Source organism: Schistocerca piceifrons, chromosome 3, assembly GCF_021461385.2.
Source record: "Schistocerca piceifrons isolate TAMUIC-IGC-003096 chromosome 3, iqSchPice1.1, whole genome shotgun sequence".
Classification (NCBI taxonomy): domain Eukaryota; kingdom Metazoa; phylum Arthropoda; class Insecta; order Orthoptera; family Acrididae; genus Schistocerca; species Schistocerca piceifrons.
This window is the reverse complement of record NC_060140.1, coordinates 551771184-551797914: the sequence shown is the minus strand read 5'-3', so window position 1 is coordinate 551797914 and position 26731 is coordinate 551771184. Positions and strand designations below refer to the sequence as shown.

The window sequence follows — 26731 nt, the reverse complement described above, 5'->3', positions numbered from 1 at the left end:
ACATTGTCAAAAGCTTTCTCTAAGTCTACAAATGCTAGAAACGTAGGTTTGCCTCCCTTAATCTTTCTTCTAAGGTAAGTCTTAAGGTCAGTATTGCCTCACATGTTCCAATATTTCTACGGAATCCAAACTGATCTTCCCCGAGGTTGGCTTTTACCAGTTTTTCCATTCGTCTGTAAAGAATTCGTGTTAGTATTTTGTAGCTGTGACTAATTAAACTGATAGTTCGGTAATTTTCACATCTGTCAACACCTGCTTTCTTTGGAATTGGAATTATTATATTCTTCTTGAAGTCTGAGGGTATTTTGCCTGTTTCATACATCTTGCTCACCAGATGGTAGAGTTTTGTCAGGACTGGCTCTCCCAAGGCCGTCAGTAGTTCCAATGGAAAGTTGTCTACTCCGGGGGCCTTGTTTCGACTCAGGTCTTTCAGTGCTCTGTCAAACTCTTCACGCAGTATCTTATCTCCCATTTCGTCTTCATCTACATCCTCTTCCATTTCCATAATATTGTCCTCAAGTACATCGCCCTTGTATAAACCCTCTATATACTCCTTCCACCTTTCTGCCTTCCCTTCTTTGCTTAGAACTGGGTTGCCATCTGAGCTCTTGATATTCATACAAGTGGTTCTCTTCTCTCCAAAGGTCTCTCTAATTTTCCTGTAGGCAGTATCTATCTTACCCCTAGTGAGATAGGCCTCTACATCCTTACATTTGTCCTCTAGCCATCCCTGCTTAGCCATTTTGCACTGCCTGTCGATCTCATTTTTGAGACGTTTGTATTCCTTTTTGCCTGCTTCATTCACTGCATTTTTATATTTTCTCCTTTCATCAATTAAATTCAATATTTCTTCTGTTACCCAAGGATTTCTATTAGTCCTTGTCCTGTTACCTACTTGATCCTCTGCTGCCTTCACTACTTCACCCCTCAAAGCTACCCATTCTTCTTCTACTGCACTTCTTTCCCTCATTTCTGTCAATTGTTCCCTTATGCTCTCCCTGAAACTCTCTACAACCTCTGGTTTAGTCAGTTTATCCAGGTCCCATCTCCTCAAATTCCCACCTTCTTGCAGTTTCTTCAGTTTTAATCTACAGTTCATAACCAATAGATTGTGGTCAGAGTCCACATCTGCCCCTGGAAATGTCTTACAATTTAAAACCTGGTTCCTAAATCTCTGTCTTACCATTATATAATCTATCTGATACCTTCTAGTATCTCCAGGGTTCTTCCATGTTTACAACCTTCTTTCATGATTCTTGAACCAAGTGTTAGGTATGATTAAGTTATGCTCTGACCAAAATTCTACCAGACAGCTTCCTCTTTCATTTCTTACCCCAATCCATAGTCACCTGTTATGTTTCCATGTCTCCCTTTTCCTACTCTCGAATTCCAGTCACCCATGACTATTAAATTTTTGTCTCCCTTCACTACCTGAATAATTTCTTTTATCTCATCATACATTTCATCAATTTCTTCATCATCTGCAGAGCTAGCTGGCATATAAACTTATACTACTGTAGTAGGCGTGGGCTTCGTGTCTATCTCGGCCACAATAATGCGTTCACTATGCTATTTGTAGTAGCTTACCCACACTCCTAGTTTTTTATTCATTATTAAACCTTCTCCAGCATTTCCTCTATGTATTTTATTTTGTATTTATGACCCTGTATTCACCTGACCGAAAGTCTTGTTCCTCCTGCCACTAAACATCACTAATTCCCACTATATCTAACTTTAACCTATCCATTTCCTTTTTTAAATTTTCTAACCTACCTACCCAATTAAGGGATCTGACATTCCATGCTCCAATCTGTAGAATGCCAGTTTTCTTTCTCCTGATAACGACGTCCTCTTGAGTAGTCCCCGCCCGGAGATCCGAATGGGGGGACTATTTTACCTCCGGAATATTTTACCCAAGAGGACGCCATCATCATTTAACCATACAGTAAAGCTGCATGCCTTCGGGAAAAACTACGGCTGTAGTTTCCCTTTGCTTTCAGCCGTCTGCAGCACCATCACAGCAAGGCCGTTTTGGTTAGTGTTACAAGGCCAGGTCAGTCAATCATCCAGACTTTTGCCCCTGCAACTACTGAAAAGGCTACTCCCCTCTTCAGGAACCACAGGTTTGTCTGGCCTCTCAGCAGATACCCCTCCGTTGTGGTTGCACCTATGGTACGGCCATCTGTATCGCTGAGGCACGCAAGCCTCCCCACCAACGGTAAGGTCCATGGTTCATGGGGGGAATGAAAAAGTAAAGGCAAGTGGTACAAAAATGCAAGGAATACAAATGAGTGACATCGGTTTTTATCGATTGGGGTCTGTAGATTGAATCTCTGGTTCATTTTCCTTCTGGTTGTAGGCTGGTGCTTTTCTGGTGTGTAATGTTTGTGAGGCAGGCGAGTGCGGAATAGACTGTCACAGAAGGAAGTCAGTTGGTGGAAACATGTGTTGTCGTGCGGTGATGGTCACTGTCTTGAATAATTCACTGTGAGGGAACCAATGCAATGGAACTGACTTTGATTATGATTAGCTGATTCTGGTGTGCTGGAAGGACACCCCTTTCCTTTAGAGTTGTGCTGTGTGATCTAGTTTGGCGGCATTAGCAGGCTCTGTTGTTACTGCCCTGCCCTACGTGATTCTTCCCCAAGTTGAGAATTTATGCTCTCCAGGAAGTTTGGATTCACTGTGTGGTCTCTGTCACTCAGGAAGTGTCTGAACCTGCCCACTTCAGTGTTAGCTGAGTGCCCTAAGTTGCTTTCCTGAAACATAACTTAGTTGTGATCCTGAGGTGTGATGATTGTGGCAGTAGTTTTTTACTGTTTGGTTTTAAGATACCTCCAGCAGCAGAGTTATTTTCACCATGGTGAAACCTCTCCCTTAATAGTATTTCTCCTTGCCAAATGATGCGTAACACTACTCTCACCATCTGTGCAAGCAGTGGGAATGTGATGCAGTCGCAGGTGCTACTAGTGCTGTCATGAACATTTAGATTAATGTGCTCTTTTAATCATAGTTTAGATTCTGATCTGACAAGATCTATTAGTATAATGGGTGCACTGACACAGAGCTGTGAAATTTTCTGTGTTGGCACACTTGAGTACTTTAAGGCGAGATTCCTTATCTGGTTCTTGCAGCCTGATTTGGTCTGCAGGCTGTCTTGTACTAGTATCTGAACATTCTATTATTAATAGAACCAGGATTTCACCCACAAGTGAGGTTAAACATTGTTATTTAAAGTCTACTTTGTTAATCATTAATCATCATTTCCTGGTGGCTGTTGTACCTTATTGCGAATAGCTTGTTCAGGCATCATCTTGTAGCATGACACTTATTTTATAAGCACACTGCTGTTGCTTTATGGGTCAGCTACTGTTTCTGCAGTCTATGTGTGCAACTGGCCCAGCCTGACAAGGGTAAGTGTACTTGGGGCACAATATTACTGGCTGGCATTAGGGATTTGCTGCTGCTGGTGTGAAGCTGCTCTACAGCATTGTGACTGCTGCTTAAGTTCTCTCTTCACTGGTTTACGTGGGCTTAAAGCTTTCCAGATTTTGCGTACCTTTTGGTTCTGCTTTCTTTTGGTGCCATGCCCTTTCTGTATTAAGTTTTCCCTAGTCAGATGGACCATTTGTTGGTCATTTTATTTGCTGCAATTTGTCAGCTCTCTCAAAGTTCCTGTTGAATACTGGTATGCAATTTAAAACTATTCTGTTACCTCAGGACATTTAAATTTGTTTAAACGTGTTTTATAAGTTTGTGCTCATCATCATTACAGTTGACTTTTAAAAATCTTGCTTTAAATTTGTTAGGTCTCTTTAACGACTGTTTTAAATTTTGGTCTGTAATTTAAAACCATCCTGTTAGCTTGAACACTTAAATTTGTTTAAACATTTTACCTGTTACTAAATTTGTGATAGTCATTGTTACATTTGACCTTCAAAATTTTGCTTTAAATTTGTCAGGTCTCTTAAAGGACCATATAAAATCTTCAGTGTGTAATCTAAAACCATTGTGTTAGCCTGGGACAGTTCAGCTGTCCTATTTGTTTAAACTTTTTGTTATCCGTGATAAATTGGTTAAGCCATTGTGCTCCTTCGCACTTAAAGCATTTCACTCACTGGTTTAGGAACTGCTGATTTCTAAAAGATTATTTAATTGTGCTTTACTATTGTTGCTTTTTTAAACAATTTTTTAATAAATGTGAATCACTCAGCAAATAATGAAAGTTATCATATCCTGGAGCCTCGCGCTTCCTTGAATTCCTGTTAACCTGACTTGCTGGAGTTTAACAGGAAACCAGGTGGATAGCCAGGTCGACATAGTAAACTGAGAGAGGGAATGAGGGGGCCCTGGAGAAAGAGCAAAGACAGGGAGGGAAGGGCATGGAGAAGCAAATGCAGCTCAGGAAGGAAGAATGGGGTGCAATAGCTCGAGGCCCTGTGGGCACCACGCACAAACTCACGAAAGAACCGTGAGCCCCTGGGAAGAGATGAAACAGTGCAGACATCAGAGGATCAAATAAGCAAAATGACAAAGCCCTGTAGAAAACATGAGATATTGAATTCAATTGATGAAAAGAGGAAACATAAAATTCAGCAAAACAAGCAGGCAAAAGTGCGCACAGATGTCTAAACACTAAGACTGACAAACTGCAGAATGGTTAAGCAAGATTGGAAGAGAACACATACAAGGTTGTGGAAGTATGCACAACAAGAGGGAAAGGTAGACACCACTGACAAAGTTAAAGATATCACTGGAGAAGAGAGAAGTGACTGTAAGAACATCAAATGCTCAAACAGAGAGCCAGAACTAAGCAAGAAGGAAAAGGTGGAATGAATATACAGGGTGAAGTGAAGTTCGCGCACTCAGGCTTCGCAGCGTGACTCTTCACATGCCAGCGATAAAAAGATGTCTGTCACAAAATTTTGTCCAGCGAGAAAAAGGCTGTTAAAGAGTGGCAATCTGGCAACACTGTAACCACATGTACGGTAACTACCTCTGTCAGCACGTTTTAGTTATGGTGTACAGTTGGTGCAGTGAATAGAGTTTTTGTTTAGCACGCAGGAGGTCGAGTGTTCGATCTTGGGTTCGGGTGCATTTTTTTTTCATTTGCTAATTTCATTCTTACTTTACATAATGTAATATATGCCCATTCTTAGGTCACATGTATCCTAAATTTACAACATTTTGTAATGCTGGACATAACAAATATATGGTTAGACAAATAAGAAACAGACAGTTGAAACAAATGACCTATCATAGGACAGAATAACTACAAAAACAATATTAATTCTGAGATGCTAAACATGATAGCACAGTACAATAACACAACATCTACTTGTCATTTATACTACATGTAATACGAGTGCTTAGATGTCACACATTAGCAACCAGTGACAATAGTAATGTCCATATTAATGACCGCATGGCCTTCACAACTGAATACACTGTCCTCAGAACAACAAATGCTCAAAGTGGCCTCGCTGCACATCCAAACATTGCACAACGCGCCAGACCACATAGCTCTGGACCCTCTGCAGCAAAGCTGCAACCACAGTAACAAGAGCAGCATGAAAACGCGCTACCAATTCTTCCACATTTGTCAGCGGAGTAGAGTACACGTGCTCCTTCAGGTGTCCCCACAGGAAGAAATCCAGGAGATTTAGGTCAGGTGAACATGGCTGCTATACAACTGGACCTCTATGTCCGAGACATTTCCCTGGAAATGTTCTGTTCAAATATTATCACACATTAATTCTAGAGTGTGGAGGTGCACCATCATGTTGGAATCTTATCCTCTGCCAAATGTGTAGTGGAACATCTTCCAGTGCATCAGGCAGATAGTTTGAGAGGAATGCATGATACCTTCATGCTGTCAACTGGTCAGGCAACAAACACCTGTCGCCCAATATTCCAGCCCAGATGTTGATACCAAAGCAAACTTGATATCCACGATCACAGGTGACATGTTGGTTAACCTCATACCAATGGTGGGCATTGTGCATTTTGAAGACACCCTCACGAGTGACTGCTTCTTCATCCGACCATATTACAGTATTCACAAAGTCATTGCAGGCTTCCTGTTGTTGTTGGAACCATTCACAGAATTGCATCCGCTGATGGCAATCTGCAGGATGCAGGTGTTGCGTGAAAGCATAATGTTAGGGGTGCAGCCCGTGCTCGTCCAGCATGTTAACAACCGTGTCTTACGAGAAACGCAGCTGCCTTGCTACACTGCGTGTACTTCGCTGAGGTATGAGCTCCAGAATAGCTTCCCCACTAGCTGGAGTAACGCAAGTCCGTGGATGACCTCTGTCACGCAATGATGGAAGGAGAGAACCTGACTCCCGGAGGCGCAGCTCCAGATGACGAAACAAATTTTTCTTTGCATAGTGTCGACGAGGATATCTAGCAGCATGTTCACAAGTGGCAACACCAGCCTAGTTATCAGATACACCAAGGACCAGAAGCATATCCACATATTCATCTGTCTGCCACACTGGTTTAGAGGTTTACAATATGAAAATTCGGTACATGTACATTGAAGTCTGTCATGGGCGTGTTACTCCATTCGCACCTAGGCCCAGTCAGGTGGACAGCACATACAGAATAAACACACCGTCAGTCCTGCGCGCTGTTCCAGCTAATGCACATTACCCTCTGACAGATATTGTTCTGGATGATTCATGCCAACACCACTAATTGCGAAATGTTCGATTTCGAATTACACAGTTTCCCTAACGGTAATAGATGTGATGTTTCCACAATCCCATTGATAGAATAATAATAATAATAATAATAATAATAATAATAATAATAACAATAATAAACAGATGTCTATAAATATCTAGGATATAGGCAAAAAATAGGAATAGATCATACGAATATTAAAGAAGAACTAAAAGAAAAATATAGACAAAGACTAACAAAAATACTGAAAACAGAATTGACAGCAAGAAACAAGACAAAAGCTATAAATACTTATGCTATACCAATATTGACCTACTCATTTGGAGTAGTGAAATGGAGTAACACAGACCTAGAAGCACTCAATACACTTACACAATCACAATGCCACAAATATAGAATACATCACATACATTCAGCAACTGAAAGATTCACATTAAGCAGAAAGGAAGGAGGAAGGGGATTCATCGACATAAAAGACCTACATTATGGACAGGTAGACAATTTAAGAAAATTCTTTCTAGAACGAGCAGAAACTAGCAAAATACACAAAGCAATCACTCATATAAATACATCGGCTACACCACTGCAATTTCATAACCACTTCTACAACCCTTTAGATCACATAACATCAACAGATATGAAGAAAGTAAATTGGAAAAAGAAAACACTACATGGAAAACACCCATATCATCTAACACAGCCACACATCGATCAAGAAGCATCCAACAAATGGCTAAGAAAAGGCAATATATACAGTGAGACGGAAAGATTCATGATTGCAATACAGGATCAAACAATAAACACCAGATATTACAGCAAGCATATTATTAAAGATCCCAATACCATAACAGATAAATGCAGACTTTGCAAACAACAAATAGAAACAGTAGATCACATCACAAGTGGATGTACAATACTAGCAAATACAGAATACCCCAGAAGACATGACAATGTAGAAAAAATAATACATCAACAACTTGCCATAAAACAAACTAATAAAACAACACGTTCCCACATACAAGTATGCACCACAAAATGTACTGGAGAATGAGGAATACAAATTATACTGGAACAGAACCATTATAACAGATAAAACAACACCACATAACAAACCTGACATCATACTCACCAATAAAAAGAAGAAATTAACACAACTAATCGAAATATCCATACCCAATACAACAAATATACAGAAGAAAACAGGAGAAAAAATTGGAAAATACATCCAACTGGCTGAGGAAGTCAAGGACATGTGGCATCAGGATAAAGTTGACATTATACCGATTATACCATCAACTACAGGAGTCATACCACACAATATCCACCAGTACATCAACGCAATACAGCTACATCCAAACGTATATATACAACTACAGAAATCTGTAATTATTGATAAGTGTTCAATAACCTGAAAGTTCCTAAATACAATGTAACATATACCGTATAGTTAAAAGGAAGTCATGCTTGATGAAGGTCCGCGTCACTTTCCATTTTTAACCAGACCTAAGGTCTGAGAAAAATAGAAATAATAATAATAATAATAATAATAATAATAATAATAATAATGCATTGAAATATTTACTAAACTCAATGCTGAAAGGCATAATTAGTGGGACCACGGCGATAACACATACAAATAGTAACCAAGTTTGGACATTATTCGCAAAGCACATTGCTAATCCCACTGGTAACGTAAGGCCCTAACAAAATGTAAAATATGGGACCACTGGAGGAGGGTACAAAGAAAACAGGTTTCGCATCTAGTAGATGAAGTGGTGCGAATAAATTCATGCCCACGATGTGGAAAGGGCTTCTTTCAAAGCTGATCACTCTTCTGTTTCTACAAGTGTAGTATGTAAGTGTAAATGTTTTCTAGAGGACCTGCTGCAATTGCTGTTGACAATTAAGATGCCAGAAACCATACCACCTGGACTAATTTTATCAAATAAAAAACATATGCCTCAATCCAGGATCGAACCATCGACCTCCTGCATGCTAACACAAAACCCTAACCACAAGTAATGTGTGCTGACAGAGATAGTTACACTACATATGTTTACAGTGTTGCCAGATTGCCACTCTTAAACGTCCTTTTTCTGCCGAATGTACTCACTGGAAGAAATTTTGTGAGAGACATTTTTTTATTGCTGGCATGTGAAGAGTCGCGCTGTGAAGATATAGTGCATGAATTTCGCTGCACCCTGTATAGGGTTATACAAGGAAATGACTTATATGACATCTTAGTAGAAAGGGAAGGGGAAGTAAATGAAAATGAGATGATAGATGTAAGTACATAACATTCCCCCAGAATTACTGAAGTCCTTGGCAGAGTATGCTATGACAACACTATTCCACTTAGTGTGCAAGATGTATGTGACACACAAAACACCTGTAATTTTGATTCCAAATTAGGCAAGTGCCGACAGCTGTGAATAATAGGGAACTATCAGTTTAATAACTCATGGCTGCAAAATACTGACAAGAATCATTTACAGAGTAATGGAAAAATGGATAAAGCTGACCTCAGGAAAGATCAGTTTGGGTACTGGAAAATGTAGGACATAGTATGGCACTGATCATCCTTTGACTTACGAGACAGTCTGATGGAAAGTAAACCTACATTTATAGTATTTGTAGATTCAGACTGCAGTTATAAGAGTTGAAGGACTTTAAATGGAAGCTATAGTTGAAAAGTAAGTGAAAAAGAGTTGTAGCCTATCCACAATGTTATCCAATCTGTAAATTGAAGACACATTAAAGGAAATGGTGGAGAAATATGAAAATAGAATTAAAATTCACGTTTGCCAGCAACACAGTGATCAGTTGAATGACATGGATAGAATCTTGAAAATAGACTGGAAAATGATTATCAAAAAAAGAAAAATAAACATAATGTAATCTAGTCAGAATACCTGGCAATGCTGAGGGAATCAGATTAAAAATTGAGGAAATGAAACTGGTAGACGAGTCTTGTTATCTGATTATCAAAATTACTGATGATGGCTGAAATAAAAAGGATATAAAATGTAGACCGACAATAGCAAGGAATGTATTTCTGAAAAAGAACAACTTGTTGACATCAAACATAAATTTAAGTGTTACAAAGTTGTAATACTAAGGTTTTACAAACAAATAATATTTTACTTTTACATCCTGTGCATATGCATATATATAATTAATGAATTTAAATTTTATTTATACATAAACACAATCTGCTTGTCATAAGGCTAAGGAAACTTTAAACATAAGTGTAAAAATCTTTGTAGACACATTTTGAATCATAGTCAAGCAGGAATTGTACTTTCAAATTACTTTTTTGTGTACGTGAGGTAAGGACTGGCACACCACAGTAGACAGGAGTTCCACACTAGCCTTTAATATGAGTGGACATGTTATCGAGTGCTGGGCATTCATTCATGAGTAATATGAAGAAGCTAATATGTACATGGTACATAGCACTAGGGTTCCCACAAAATAATGTAGTAGTTGCACAGAAACACATACTTGTTCTGAACACTGGGTTTTTCTGAAGTGATAGCTGCCTCAGTTGACTGTCTACCAACCTGCACACTTCAAGTGTTCTCATTGCTATCTCTTCACTACATAACATGGCACTGCAGTATTTATGCATTATACAATGCCGTTAAATTAATGTAGGAATAGGCAAATGCAAAAGCAATAATCATTTTAAAAAGTGTGTTTTTCTTTTTTCCAGTTGCACAATAAAGGAAATAGAGGAGGATGGAGAAAATGGAGAAAACATAACTGCATGTACTTCCCATGGATTCACTACTTCCAAAAGTTTGCGAAAGAATGAGAATTTTTTGTTGTTGGTAATATTGCCAAACAGGTTGCCAGTGAACTGACAATGTCCACCTCTTTTCCTTACTTTATATCAGTATCCTAGAAAGAGACTGTCTCCTACACTTGATTTTTTTAACCATTTTTGTGTTACAAGATTTTCTTCTGGGAATGTGTGGTTGTTTTGCTTTGATTGAACCTTCTGCATGTGACTATTTCATTTTTGGTACTCTAGTGAGAAACTACTGAATTTGAATGCCTATATATATCAATTGTTGGTCATACTGACTTAACCATACGTGTGTGTGTGTGTGTGTGTGTGTGTGTGTGTGTGTGTGTGTGTGTGTGTAAGCTTCAGCTGTCAAACTGCACCACCCCCATCATACAATGATGGTTGTTCAAGCCAGAGACCCCATTACTACCTGACTCTCCTACGTCTTCACAAATACGACCCAACTTATTTAGTGCATACTCTACCCGAGAATATCCATGCTAAATAAGTGAGTGAGGATTCACATATTGACAAAACCGGAGGAGCTGGTGGCAATTACAACACCACAACAGCTACAGGACTATAGTGGCAGAATGATGCAGTTCATTACAAACTGCTTTCTGCCTTTTGTCCTGGTTGCTATGTTCCTTTGACCAAGATATTGCTGTGTCATGTGAGATGGTGATTTAGACCAGCTTTGCAAATACCTGTGCTCACTGAATGTTATTCACAAGAAAATGCTTCAGTAAGTTGTCTTTTTTATGTTCATATGTTTTGTGTGTGTATTTTGAGAGGTTCAATTTTATATAGTTTCTAAGCCTTCTTATGTGACATATGACAATAACATAGAATCAAATGTGTGCAGCTGCACTGCAGTATCAAGTAGCGGCAACAACTCATGATATCGCTCTTTAAAAGAGATCTCTATGACATTAACACATTCGCTCTTTTGTTACACAAATACTATAAAGAAACCATTTTTGGCAAATACTTCATGATAAAAAAGCTTATTACCTTAGGCAGCTATTCTGCTACAAAGTCTTTTCAGGAGGTATTTTTTGAAACATGGGCAATAACAGTTCAGACAAGAAAAGAATACACGTTTTTGCAATGTGGTGCTAAACTCTTGCTGAGGATTAAATGGGTAGACTGAATAACTAATGACAAAATACTGGAGTGAATTGGAGAAAAACAAATTATGTCACAAGTAGAATAAAGAAGGGACCAGCTCACAGGACACATTCTGGGGTATCAAGGAATTATCTACGTGGTAATGGAGAGAGAGAGAGAGAGAGAGAGAGAGAGAGAGAGAGAGAGAGAGAGTTACATTTATGAAACTTGTGCTTGTTTTAGTTTAGGCAGTGATAAGTACACAAACTTTTTATATCTTAATATATGTTTAACTTTCATTATTAAAATTTACATTTTATCTTTTGTTTTAACAACTAAAGTAACAGTTTATTAAAGCCTTCATCCTTATTCCACATCATGCCCAAAGTCAATGCCGGAAATGTACTTCACCAATCTCCTTAACCTCAGAACTATTCGTGACACATTAACAACTACAGTCATTGAGGAATGACTATTTCTTTTTGTCAGACTTTATGGAGCATGTCTGTTGGAATGGACCAGCTATTTTAATTTCCAATTATCTTTCTTTCCTTTCACTGTAGGCATTACAGCACAAAGCAGCATTTTGCCCCCTTGTTAAGATTAAAGTATTGGCTCAAGAACCATATGAACTGATTTCTCCTCTCAGCAAATTCTACAAAAATCTACTGAAAAAAATCACTAATACACCACATTGTGATGATATTATACTTCGTTCCTATTTCCAAATAATCTTAAAATGTTGCAAAAGTTTTCAAAATTCAGTCACATGTTCAGATGGACTGCCTTCATCAAGCACACGAATGATAGACTAACTTGACTATGGCAAGCTCAGTACCAGAACACCCTGCGGTGCTCACCTGACACCATAAACTTAGTGATGGAATGCTGTAGCAAGACAGTGGATTCTCATTCTGGAGTAAGACAGAGCAAAACCCATTCTGGCCATCCAGATTTGGGTTTCCCATGATATCTATATATTGCTTACTATGAACACCAGGGTGGTTCTTTGAAGATGACACAGCCAATTTCTGTCCGAGTCCGAGTGCATGCTCCATCTCTGTGTTGTTGATGGAAAAAATAGAGTCAAACTTACAAAAAACTCAACAGTATAAACCCACTTATCAGTATGACACTGCATCCCCTCTGGCATGGACACATGTACTGATTCCACAAGGAAGGGTATCATAAAAACATTGTATTCTCTTGAGACAAGCTTGCTCACAACAGTTGCACCTGGTTTTTGATATACTGGATACTGACACTGGCATATAGTTGATGTCTGAGCTGATCCTGCACATGCTCTATCAGGGACAGATCTACAGATCTTGCTGGCCACAGAAGTATTATGCTCTTGCTGTACCATTGTGCCATCAGTTTCCTTAATCACTAGCAGTCACACCCTGAAGTTATACCCAATGACTCCTCATACCACAATACCAGGAGTAAAACCACTGTCTCCAAAACATTGGAAGTATTTGATTTCTTCCTAGGTCACCATGATACTCACCGACAATGGTCATCTGGGATAATAGAGAACAGTGTTCGTCATTTAACATTCCATACTTCCTGGTCACAACATCACTCCAAACACAGCTATTTATGTTACTCGGTTAATGACATGGAACAGTAATTCCCTAGTCCAGCAGGCTGCTCATCTCTGGCCAATGGCACAGTATGACACAGACTGTTGTTCTTGGATGGCAGGCATAATGTGAAGGGCTTATGATGTGCTTGCTCCACAATATGACGAGCATCCCTTGTCATAGTTAGACGTGGTCAATCGGAACCTTTACAATAATCAACTCTGCCAGGTACTAATGATACTCTCTCATGTGAGTACGTGCTATCTCTGTGTCCTTCACAGCGATGATTCGGCATGTGACACTGTTTATGCCCCTCATACACCTTATCAGGCCTGGTAACAACATTAAACATGAACAGTACTAATGCACTCTTGTGGGCACCCACTTGTCACAGAGAATTCCAACTCTAATGACGATGGTGTGTACAAAGTTCAGTGATATCTGACCATGTCTTCTGGGTGCTGCACTTTTCTTTTCTTTTTGTGGGGATGCTATGGTAGAATTTTCAAAGCTCTGGTACTTAACATCTACAGCTGAAGCTGACATGTGCAAACTACACCAAAAGATAAAGCAGAATCCTGAAAATAGCAAAAACTGGCAAATAAAATCACATTCCAACTTACTGAGGGGTAGACCAATCATAGACATATGTTTTGCACAGAGGTTGACCTCCTAAGTTATCAATAGCAAATGCTCTTGCAATAGGCAATGACCACACAAAAAGTTTTACTCTGTACTCTTTAGACCTTTCAAAATCTCTTCGTCCCTGTGCTACATTCGAACCATTCTAGGCTCTAAAGAAGTGATACTAAAGCCCAGTTTTTAATACACAACAAAAAGCCACTCTAAATGATGTTACATGTATATAAATTGCTATTCTGTATCCATTTATCATACTTACATAATACGCAGGAGGTGGCACGTACGCACACTGTGGTCGATTTGGATCATAATAGGCACTCTGAGCTGCTTCTGCTGCTTTGGCATCTGGAACCGTACAGTATTAAGTAAACATTTCTTTAAATCCCAAGTGAAATAAAAACATGCATATGTCATAACTGTGTTAAAAACAGTCACAACAATCATCTAAAACACAATTCAAAAATAAATCACAAAAATCACAGGAGGTGCTACTACAAAGTTCTACAATTACCTCACAGTTTCATTTTTCACAAGGTAATTTCCCGATTTCAGATACTGATAACCCAATTAGTTTATCTAGAAATAATTTTTATGATTAGATAAGCATAATTTGAGGACTGGTACAAACAGATTAAAGTAAAATTTGGAGTGAACTGTTAAGCAATTTTGACCAAACAATATATCCAGAATTAATTTTCACCTCAGCTGTGGAATGTACAGCGATCTGAAACTTTTTAGCAGATTAAAACTGTTTGCTAGATACGGACTCATACCTGGGACCTTTGCCCTTTGCAGGTAAGTGCTCTACTACCTGAGCTATCCAAACAACTCATGACCCATCCCTCACAACTTTACTTCCAGCAGTACTTCATCTCCTACATTCCACCACCACCACCACCACCACCACCACCACCTCTTCCCTTTCTATAATATTACCCTCAAGTTCCAACTTTCCCCTTTTTGTACATGTTTTTACAGCCTTGCATCTGTCCTCTACTCATTCCAACTTAGTCATTTTGCACCTTCTGCCAACCTTGTATTTTCAACAGCTATATTCCTTTTCGCCTGCTTAATTTGCTGTGTTTTTATATTTTCTCCTTTTATAAATTACATTCAGTATTTCCTGTAATGTCCAAGAATTACTGTTGGCCCTTGTCTTTTTACCTATTTGATTCTCTTCCGCCTTCACTATTTCATCTCTCAAAGCCACCCACCATTCATATCCTATTGTATTCCCTTCCCCTGTTTCAGTCAAATGTTGCTTAATGCTCCCATTGAAACTATCAATTCTCTGGTTCTTTCAACTTATCCAAACCCCATCTCCTTAATTTCCTATCTTTTTCCAATTTCTTCAGTTTTAATCTACAGTTCATAACCATAAAATTATGGTCAGAGCTTACATCTGTCCCTGCCCTGGAAATTTCTCACAGTTTAAAATCTGGTTTCAAATACTCTGCTTTGCCGTTACATAATTAATTGTCTACAGGTCTATAACACATACACAATCTTCTTGCATGATTCTGAAACCACATATCAGCAATCAATATCTTCATTGTGCAATAAAAATGGTGACATTACTGATGACAGCACCACTAAAAGCGGAGTTACTAAACATGGTTTTGCGAAATTCCTCTATGAAAGACAATGTAGTAAATATTCCAGAATTTGATACAAGAATGACTGTTTACATGACTAACTTTGGAGTAGATATTCTAGGTGTAGCAAAGCAGCATAGAACATTTAAGAAAGGAGGCAAAGCTTCTGTTCCAGATTGTATACCAGTCAGGTTCCTTTCAGAGTATGCAGATACAACAGCTCCATACTTAAAAAAACCATATACAACTGTACATTCATTCATAGAAAGATCCATACTCAGAGACTGGATAGGTCCCCAAGTCACACCAATACCTGAGAAAGGAAATAGAAGTAGTCTGCTGACTTATAGACCCACACCATTTACATTAGTTTGCAGCAGGGTCTTTGAATGTATACTGAGTGCAAACATTATGAATAATCTCGAGAAAAGTAATCTCTTGTCCCACAGCCAGCACAGATTCAGAAAATATTCTTGTGAAACGCAACAAGCTCTTTATTCTCAAGAAGTAGAAACAGCTGTCGACATGGGATGTCCAAATTGATTCCATACTTTTAGATTTCCACAAGGCTTTGGACACCGTTTCCCACAAGCAACTTCTGATTAAATTGCGTGCCTATGGAATGTCGTCTCAGTTGTGTGACTGAATTCATGATTTCCTGTCAGAAAGGTCACAGTTCATAAAAATCTGCAGAAAGTCAAAGTAAAACAGAAGTAATATCTGGCATTCCCCAGGGAACTGTTATAGGTCCTCTGTTTTATCTAATCTACATAATTTAGGAGACAATCTCAACGGTCCTCTTAGAATGTTTGCAAATGATGCCGTCATTTAGAACCATGTAATGCCATCAGATGATCAAAATGAATTGCAAAGCAATTTAGACAAGACATCTATATAGTGCAAAATGTGGCAATTGACTCTAGATCATGAAAAGTGTGAGGACACCCACACAGGCACTAAAAAGAATCCACTACATTTCAGTTACATGATAAATCTCACAAACCTAAAGGTTATAACTCAACTACATACTTAGGGTTTACAATTATGAATAACTTAAATTGGAACGATCACGTAGATAATGTTGTGGGGAAAGCAAACCAAATACCATGATTTACTGGCAGAACATTCAGAAGATGTAATGGGTTTACTAAAGAGACTGCTTCATTACACTTGTCTGGCATCTTCTGGACAACTGATGTGCAGTGTGAGATCCTATCAGATAGGATTGATGGAGGACATTGAAAAAGTTCAAAGAAAGGCAGCTCATTTTGTATTATCACAAAATATGGGTGAGTGCCATGTATATGACACATGAACTGGGGTGGCAGTCATTAAAACAAAGGCATTTTTCGCTGCAGCTGGATCTTCTCATGAAATTTCATTCGCAAACTTTCTCCTCGGAGTGTGAAAATATTTTGTTAGTGCCACCAACATACGGTCATCATAATAAAATAAGAGAAATCATAGCTTTAATGGGAAGATCTACGTGTGTGTTTTTCCATGCACTGTTAAGTGTGTGGAATGGTAGAGAAGTAGCTTGAAAGTTATTCGATAAACCCTCTACCAGCAACTTAATTGTGAATTGCAGAGTAATCATGTAGATGTAGAAGTGATATGTAACAGAGCAAGGTGGGATTATCCTATTTGTTCTTATACCACCACTGATGCCAACAATAATTTTTTTTTTCTATTCAGTTTTATCAAAGACCTGACTGAAGTTATTGCTGGTCACTCACAAACTTTTTTATATTACTTTATTGAAAATATACCATTGTCAGTTTCAAACTGTGACAATTCACCATCAGACACCTTGCATGTTTTTGTTGAAACACATCTTATATTGGTTTACAGGTGCAGTGGACATATCATAGCAGCTTAGCTCTACAACAATGTAAAGTGTGTTTTGATCAAAGCCGTCTGATGATGAATTGCACCAATTCAAAACCCGAAGTGATTCCTTTTTTATTTAAGTAACCTAAAACCAAGTTGTGGCTGTTTGCAGCTGTACACGATCAACTTTTTTTCTGATTTAATTAGTAGTGCTTATACCAAGTTAAATACATTGATTGAATTCTTATCCATGCAGTATTTAACAAAACATTATTCAGAATATAATTTACTAACTGCAATGGCAACTGTGCATTTGTTTCATATGGATATTTTATTTAAAAAAAATTCATTCTTTACAATACCTGTAAACCATGCACGTCTTAATTCAATCCTGCTAAAAGTTTTTTGTTTTATAATTAACATAGCTTACTTGAAAGCCTTCACTCTCTTCTTTCTAGCAAACACTTTAATCTCTCTGGAAATTAAATACTTCAGGACTTATTCATATTCAGAATTTGTGTGTTCCAGAATGTTCTAATTTTAAGATGTAATTCTTTCCAAAATCCAGTGTTACAATTTTGTAATGTTATTTATTCTTAACAGAAAATTTTCACTGTCTACAAAATTCTTGGCAAACTTTGGGAATCCCTTGGCATGTTAAAATTTTTCTATAATAAAATAGAACTGTACCTATTATTTTGTCATTTTCTAACTATACGGCTTTTGGTTAAACAAATTTCCTTCACTGCCTATTGCATCATTTTAGCTTTCACTTTTTCTTTTATGTACATATCAAAAATTTTATGCCCTTGTATTTAACAATTCTGTAATTTCTGTAATATGCACATCTATGACAAGGCATTGTGCATGAAGTTCCAGGCAGTAACTCTTCATCGATGTGTGCACAATGTATGCTCATGTAATTTTCAGTCAGTCATCTCTCATAACGCATTACACAATCTTCAATGACAATCAGAAACTGAGGTATTGTTTCATGTTAGTCGGTCTGTGTCCAAGAGTAAATATGTAGAATTCTATTCAAAACAACATGTTACTTATAACAACACTTGTTAATGTTTAGTAGTCTAATAATAGCGTGTGTAGCTCACAGACTTCTGACTTCAAATTGGAATATCTCATGATTAACAAGCTAATCACCTAACGCATTTTGACCAGTAAATACAAATGAAGAGTAAGATAATCTCAATTAGGCTATGTACAATTATCCTGCAATCCTTTACAGATCTTAATAATTATCAAAAAGAAGAGACGTAAAGGAGAAATTCTGGAAGAATTTAAGAGACGGTCAGAAGAGGCAGTTCAGTTACTTGCAGAATAAATTTGCTTTGTGCAAAATATTACCAGATGTGTTGCCCTTTCATTCCTTGCCCCCAGTCAATATTCTCCTATTGTTTTTGCTTCTCTTTCTTTTCCTACTATCTAATTCCAGTCATCCATGACAAATTTTCATCTACTTAACTATCCAAATAATTTATTTTATCTTATAATATACTTAATTTATTTTATCTTATAATATACTTTTTCAATCTCTTCATAGTCTACAGAGCTAGTTGGCATACAAACTTTTACTGCTGTGGTGGGTATTGGCTTCATTCTCTCTTGGCCATGAAAAGCATTCACTGTGCTGTTCGAAGTGCCTTACCTGCTTTTCTATTTCGTTGTTCATTATTAGACCTACTGCTGCATTAACCATGTTTGATTTTTTTTTTATAACCCTGTAATTACCTTGTCAGAAATCCTGTTATTCCTGCCACTGTACTTCACTAATTCCCAATATAACTTCAACCTATTCACTTCTCCTTTTTAATTCTCTAACCTTCCTATCCAATTACGGAATCTGACACATGCTGCACTACATCCTGTAGAATCCAGTTTTGTTTTTCCTGATGACAATGTCCTCCTTAGTAGTCTCTGCCTGGAAATTTGAATGGGGGCCTATTTTACCAAAGACGGTATAATTTAACCATAAAGAAGAGGTGCATGCCTTCAAAAAAGTAACTGTTTTAGTTTTCCATTGTTTTCAGTCGGCTGCAGTCCCAGCAAGCAAGGCCATGTTGGCTAAAGTTACAAGACCAAATCAACCAATTGTACAGAATGTTGCCCCTGCAGCTACTGGGAAGGCTGTTATCCCTCTTCAAGGACACCTTTCCACATCTACTCCACCACTGTGGTTGCATGTATCACCCTATCATCTGTTTTGCTGAGTGCTCAATCCACCCTATCACGGCAAGGTCCACGGTTAACTGGGGAGAGCAATATAGTGATATTAAGGAAAGAATTCACTGACTAAAAAACCCCACCTATCAATAAAGTGACTGGTGCGAGAATATCAATATACCAAAGAAATAGGAACAGACTATGAGTATTGGTAACGACTTGCTAAATGAACAGATTACACCAAAGTACAAGATAAAACGTTGCAGAGTCAAGACAAGCAGGATCACAAGTGAATTACAAGGATAGGTGGAACACGAGACAGTGATGAGTTCTAAGGCACTGCTGAAGAACAGCCATAAAATATTTATTGTCTATTGATGTATAAATAAATATACACTTTATAACACAAAAAATGGTAATGGCAGTTTGCCAAAATAAGATGAAGGTTTACACTTGCAAAATTTTGAATTTGCAGAACAAAATAGTATTTGTGGCCGGTACTGATTCAAAAACAACACAGAAAAGCCATACAGAAACTGTAAATGAAAACATTACATTTCAGCTCAATGTACCAAGATGAATGTTCTATGTCTGAAAAATTCAAAGGAAACAGATTTTAACACAAGATCTGGTTTTCATGGCCAGTGCACCATTCATTGAGATAATGGAGTGTTCTTTCAGATTACAGCATACACAGTGAGATATCACATGCCAGTAACTTATTAACTAAGTAAACTTACCAGCAGCAGAACGCGGCTGAGTGAAACCAGTTGCTTCAGATGGAGGAGCTGTAGCATACCCAGCATAACCAGTAATACCAGGATATGGGGGTGGCATGTCTGTCATGAATACTGAGTTTGCTGGAATGAAAAAAGGTAACAATCACACTGACTTTTTTTTTTTTTTTTTAGTTGGAAGGACAGAATAAGGTCAAAATTTACTGCAGTAGAAACAATTCACAGTGTGTAACATTTTTCAAGAGATGTGAGAAATAGGCATTATGTTTTAAGTGACAGTCAGACAAAAATGAGACAGATGGAAAAAAGATAGTCAATGCCTTCAGGGAAAAATGTTTGATGCTGCCAACAGAATCACGACTGCACCCAGGCATGCATCTCTTCATCCGAAGCAAATCAATGGCCACAAATGTCTTTCTTCAGAGCTCCATAAATATGGAAATCGCACAGAGAGATAGCACGACCATATGGAGGATGTGTAAGGGCTTCCGAACAAAACTTCTGCAGCATAGCCTAAACAACCTCAGCAGTGTGTGTGTTGGCATTATGCTGCAACAGAATAATACAGTCCATCAACATTCCTGGGTGTTTGGACTTTATGGTGTACTTTAGTTTGCAATGAAAGAAAAAGATCATGACTCCCGCAGCAGGCATGCCTGCCATTCTGACTATGCTGCTGATGCTTTGCTGTGAAGTCTTTACACATTCTCCATACAGTCCCAATCCCTCTCCATGTGATATCCTTATTTTTGGAGCCATGAAGAAATACATTAATGTTCATTGCTTTGCTTTGGATGAAGAGATGCACTCTTGGGTACAATCATGGTTTCATAATCAACTGCAAATATTTTTTGATGAAGATATTGACAATCTTTTTCACAGCGGGATAAATGTACTAACAGTTATTGCGATTACTTTTGAAATAATAAACAGTTTCTTACTTTTTTCCATTCGTCTCATTTACATTTGACTGCCCCCTATATTAGTAGAGTGTCATTTTGAAAACATAGTGCAAGGATAATTGAAATTTGATTGAGTAAATTAGAAAAAAGCTGCTACTTAAGCCACTGCCTCCTTAGTTATACTACACAGTTGTTATTTATCTGCTATTATCATATTAATATTTTCTTGATTACAATAATATTCTTCTAAAAAAATATTTACCTAATCTGTAAATACTGAGTCCTATTACAGTACGTTACTTCTTATCATGTAGCTTCATAACACACATTGCTGCTCGCCATGCAGCTAACAGAACCCTAAATTCAGATATTCAGAATTTTGTACAGAAATAGTTAATGAAGTATTTAAAACTTGTAATGTGTACCCCAACTGTTTAATGCCTCATCTATACACTGCAAAATGGAGCAATGTGTTAACATGAAGCTTTACACCAAATTAGAGAAAATTGTGATGGAGACTCATGGAATGTCAGTGAAAGTGTATGGTGCTGAATCAGTGAGTAAGAAGTGTGTGTTTGAATGGTTTACATACAACAGAGATGGACAGGACAGTGTCAAGGATGGGCTGTGTTCGGGTCAACACACAATCCCAAACAATTCTGAATGACTATGACGGAAGCTTGCGGATAATCACTGGCTGTCTTTGAAAATCAGAGCAGAAGAGTTGAAGATAAGCAAAGACAGTGTGAGCACTATTGTTGACATTCACAGATGTTGCGGATAATTAACAATGCTTGACCACAGTGCTTCGAATGAGTCCTCAAGAAACGTTTCCAACAGCTTTACAACTGGTGTCTTAAGTGTATTGTGGCTAATGGTGATTACTTTGAACACAGAAATTGTGTTTTGTTTGCAACTCTTGTTTCATTTATTTTCTGAGACCGTTCACTAAACTTTTCAGGCCCACCTTGTAGAATGAGTTGAGAAAACCTGCAAGATAAAATGCAGCAGGCTGGAAAAGGTAACAAGCCTGACTGCGAGAATAGTCTCATACACTGTCACCCGTTTCAGTGATTTTTCAAGCGCAATTTTTTGAACTACCTGGACAGGAAGTATTCTTGCAGGACATAAGAGAGAAGCCTTCTAATTGGGTTTAAAAGTACCTGGTTTTAACTAAGAGACTATTTTTTTCAGTTGTCTGGAAAACAATTATGTTCTAGATGTCAGATTTTGTCTTTATCTTAAAAATAAAATACCTTCGGGGGGGGGGGGGGGGGCATACTGAGTAACACATTTTTTAGACACTTTACATACCAGGTGGTGCATCAGGAAACACATTTGTTGGAGGCACCCAACCATAGTAGCCAGTGGGAGGTGGTGTGTAGGCAGGTGGAGGAGCAGCATACCATGGCCCCATAGGTGCTGAATAGGGTGGTGGTGAATCTGGTGGCGGTCCATTGCGAGATGCTGTTAATAAAAGGAATGTTTACTTAAACACTCAAACAATGGAAAATCCCAATTGGAATGTAAAAATATTATGAAAAGGATAGTTGCTACTCATGACATAGCGGAGACATCAAGTCGCAGATAGGCATTAAAAAATACGGTCACAAAATAAGCTTTCAGCCAAGGCGGCCTTTGTCAAAAATAGACAATACACACACACACACACACACACACACACACACACACACACACACAAACCCCAGTCTGTGGCAGCTGAAGCCACAGAAGCTGAGGCTGCGCGCGTGTGTGTGTGTGTGTGTGTGTGTGTGTGTGTGTGTGTGTGTGTGTGTGTGTGTGTGTGTTCTATTTTTAACAAATGTCTTGTTGGCCGAACGCTAATTTTGTGACAGGCTATTTGTTGTGCCTATCTGTGACTCAGCATTCTGCTATATGGCGAGTAGCAACTATCCTTTTCGTAATATTGTTGCATAAACACAAAAACATTTAAGTAGAAAATCAAAACATAACTTGCTACAATTCATTCAACTTCGCATGAAAAAATGTTCTATACATAAATATACACATCAATTTTTTAAAATATAAAACAAAATATTAGTCATACTTCTGGATACTCAGCCTTGCTGAAGTACAACTTTTTCGTGTGTGTTATATTTGCTACTAATTATCTTAATTCATTATTATTCCTGCAAAATAATATTACTTTTAGAAAAAAAAATTAATTTGCATCCTCCTTCTCAGAACATTTGTGTTTTAACCACATCCACATGCTCTAATGGCTCTAACTGCTCAGCAAATCACACATATTATGCAAAGTAATTCGTCTATATAATGTAAAGGCCGGCTAGGATTTCGTTTACGATGGAAAACCTGCGTAAGACTGACTTATTCAAGACTAGAGTTTTGGAAATCATATACAATACTAAAATTGATTTGTGTCTGTTGATGTAAAGAAAGAAACACAAACATGCGGACGACAAAACAATGAGATAATGAGCCAATGTCCAAAGAAGAGTAGAATTTTCTTGAATGTACACTAATTTTTTTTTTTATACCTGGAAAGAAACTACATATAATTGGTTTGGAATTATAATCTCTGAATAGAAACACACTTAATTCAATCTAGTAACCAAAGAACAACCACAATAACATGGAACTTATTCAGATACAAGCTATTCAAATTAGGTGATGTAGAAATTAGGAAACATAACACAATTATGTCCGAATTTATTGGACCTCCTAATGGGAATATATTCTAGAGTATACATTGCACTGTAGTGAACACAATTATATCTGTACTTTTCCTATTAATTTAATGTCATAACTGTAAAAGTATAAAACAGAGGAATCAGAATGACGACTATGATGATGATGGTGAATCTATAGGTACCGACCTGAGAAAACTGTTCTGAGAAACTCACCTGTTAATGGAGGTTAGAATGAGAACAAACAGCAACCTGCCTCAGAATCCTAGCTATTATTATTATTATTATTATTATTATTATTATTATTACAAGGGTGAGTCAAATGAAAACCTTAAATATTTTTTTAAATATTATTTATCGTGCAGAAGTGGTACAAAGCTGTATCACTTTTCAACATAATCTCCCCCATGCTCAATGCAAGTCCTCCAGCACTTACAACGTGCATAAATCCCTTTAGAAAAAAATTCTTTTGGTAGTCCGCTCAACCACTCATGCACTGCGTGGTGTACTTCTTCATCAGAACGGAACTTCTTTCCTCTCATTGCATCTTTTGAGTTGTCCAAACACATGAAAATCACTTGGGGGCAAGGTCTGGTGCATATGGTGAATGAGGAAGACACTCAAAATTCAGGTCTGTGATTGTTGCAACTGTTGTATGGGCAGTGTGGGGCCTTGCATAGTCATGTTGCAAAAGGACACCTGCTGATAGCAATCCATGTCACTTTGATTTGATTGCAGGCCACAGATGATTTTTTAGGATATCTGTGTGTGATGCACTGGTGACTGGTCCTTAAAGGCATGTAATGCTCCAAAATGACGCATTTTTCGTCCCAAAAGAGTGTCAGCATAACCTTCCCTGCTGATGGTTCTGTTTGAAATTTCTTTGGTTTTTGTGATGAGGAATGGCGCCATTCCTTGCTCGCTCTCTTCGTTTCTGATTGGTGGAAGTGAACCCAGGTTTCGTCCCCAGTAACGATTCTTGCAAGGAAGCCATCACCTTTTCATTCAAAGCAATGAAGAAGTTCTTCACAAGCAACAAGTCATTCTCTCATTTCAGGAGTCAGCTGCCATGCACCCATCTTGCAGACACTTTGTGAAACTGGAGCACATCATGCACAATGCGGAGTGCTGACCCATGACTAATCTGTAAACGTGCTGTAATGTCATTCAGTGTCACTCGGCAGTTTTCCTTCACTATGGCTTCAACTGTCGCAACGTTCTGTGGAGTCACAACTCAATGTGCCTGACCTGGACAAGTAGCATCTTCCGCTGAGGTCACACCATTTGTGAACTTCCTACTCCATTCGTAGACTTTCTGCTGTGTCAAACATGCATCAACGTACTGAACCTTCATTCATCAATGAATTTCAATAGGTTTCACACCTTCACTATGCAAAAACCGAGTAACAGAACGCTGTTCTTTCCTGGTGCAAGTCGCAAGTGGGGCGGCCATCTTTATCTGATACTGCGATGTTTGTGTGCATCTGTACTATGCTGCCACCTACAGGCCATTCTGCACACTGTTTGTAGCACGCTTACCAACTTACAGGATAACAGCACAAAATTTCAATTTGTTATTACAAATTTAAGGTTTTCATTTGACTCACCCTATTATTATTATTATTATTATTATTATTATTATTATTATTATTATTATTATCTTCTTTCCTTTCTCAGACCTTAGGTCTGGTTAAAAATGGAAAGTGACGCGGACCTTGATCGAGCGTGACTTCCTTTTAACTGTGCAGTATATGTTACATTGCATTTAGGAACTTTCGGGTAATTGAACATGTATCAATAATTACAGATTTCTTTAGTTGTATATATAAGTTTGGATGTAGCTGCATTGCGTTGATGTATTGGTGGATATTGTGTGGTATGACTCCTGTAGTTGATAGTATAATTGGTATAATGTCAACTTTATCCTGATGCCACATGTCCTTGACTTCCTCAGCCAGTTGGATGTATTTTTCAATTTTTTCTCCTGTCTTCTTCTGTATATTTGTTGTATTGGGTATGGATATTTCGATTAGTTGTGTTGATTTCTTTTTTATTATTGGTGAGTATGATGTCAGGTTTGTTATGTGGTGTTGTTTTATCTGTTATAATGATTCTGTTCCAGTATAATTTGTATTCATCATTCTCCAGTACATTTTGTGGTGCATACTTGTATGTGGGAACGTGTTGTTTTATTAGTTTATGTTGTATGGCAAGTTGTTGATGTATTATTTTTGCTACATTGTCATGTCTTCTGGGGTATTCTGTATTTGCTAGTATTGTACATCCGCTTGTTACGTGATCTACTGTTTCTATTTGTTGTTTGCAAAGTCTGCATTTATCTGTTGTGGTATTGGGATCTTTAATAATATGCTTGCTGTAATATCTGTTGTTTATTGTTTGATCCTGTATTGCAATCATGAATCCTTCCGTATCACTGTATATATTGCCTTTTGTTAGCCATGTGTTGGATGCGTCTTGATCGATGTGTGGCTGTGTTAGGGTGCTTGCCATGTAGTGTTTCCTTTTTCCAATTTACTTTCTTCATATCTGTTGATGTTATGTGATCTAAGGGATTGTAGAAATGGTTATGAAATTGCAATGGTGTAGCCGATGTATTTATATGATTGATTGCTTTGTGTATTTTGCTAGTTTCTTTTCATTCTATAAAGAATTTTCTTAAATTGTCTACCTGTCCATAATGTAGGTCTTTTATGTCGATAAATCCCCTTCCACCTTCCTTTCTCCTTAATGTGAATCTTTCTGTTGCTGAATGTATGTGATGTATTATATATTTGTGGCATTGTGATCGTGTAAGTGTATTGAGTGCTTCTAGGTCTGTGTTACTCCATTTCACTACTCCAAATGAGTAGTCAATAGTGGTATAGCATAAGTATTTATAGCTTTTGTCTTGTTTCTAGCAGTAAATTCTGTTTTCAGTATTTTTGTTAGTCTTTGTCTATATTTTTCTTTTAGTTCTTCTTTAATATTTGTATTATCTA

At 37.8% G+C, this 26731-nt stretch overlaps 1 protein-coding gene across 1 annotated transcript in view; it reads right to left on the bottom strand.

Annotated features, from left to right (window-relative positions):
- LOC124788358 (WW domain-binding protein 2) overlaps positions 1 to 26731 on the bottom strand; it is a 133143-nt gene that overhangs the window by 36748 nt on the left and 69664 nt on the right. Inside the window, exons 4-6 of the mRNA XM_047255623.1 lie at positions 22378 to 22530; positions 20165 to 20284; positions 14081 to 14166 (exon numbers count right to left, since the gene is read on the bottom strand). Of these exons, the coding sequence (XP_047111579.1) occupies positions 14081 to 14166; positions 20165 to 20284; positions 22378 to 22530 (359 nt within the window). The remainder of the gene's footprint in view (positions 1 to 14080; positions 14167 to 20164; positions 20285 to 22377; positions 22531 to 26731) is intronic.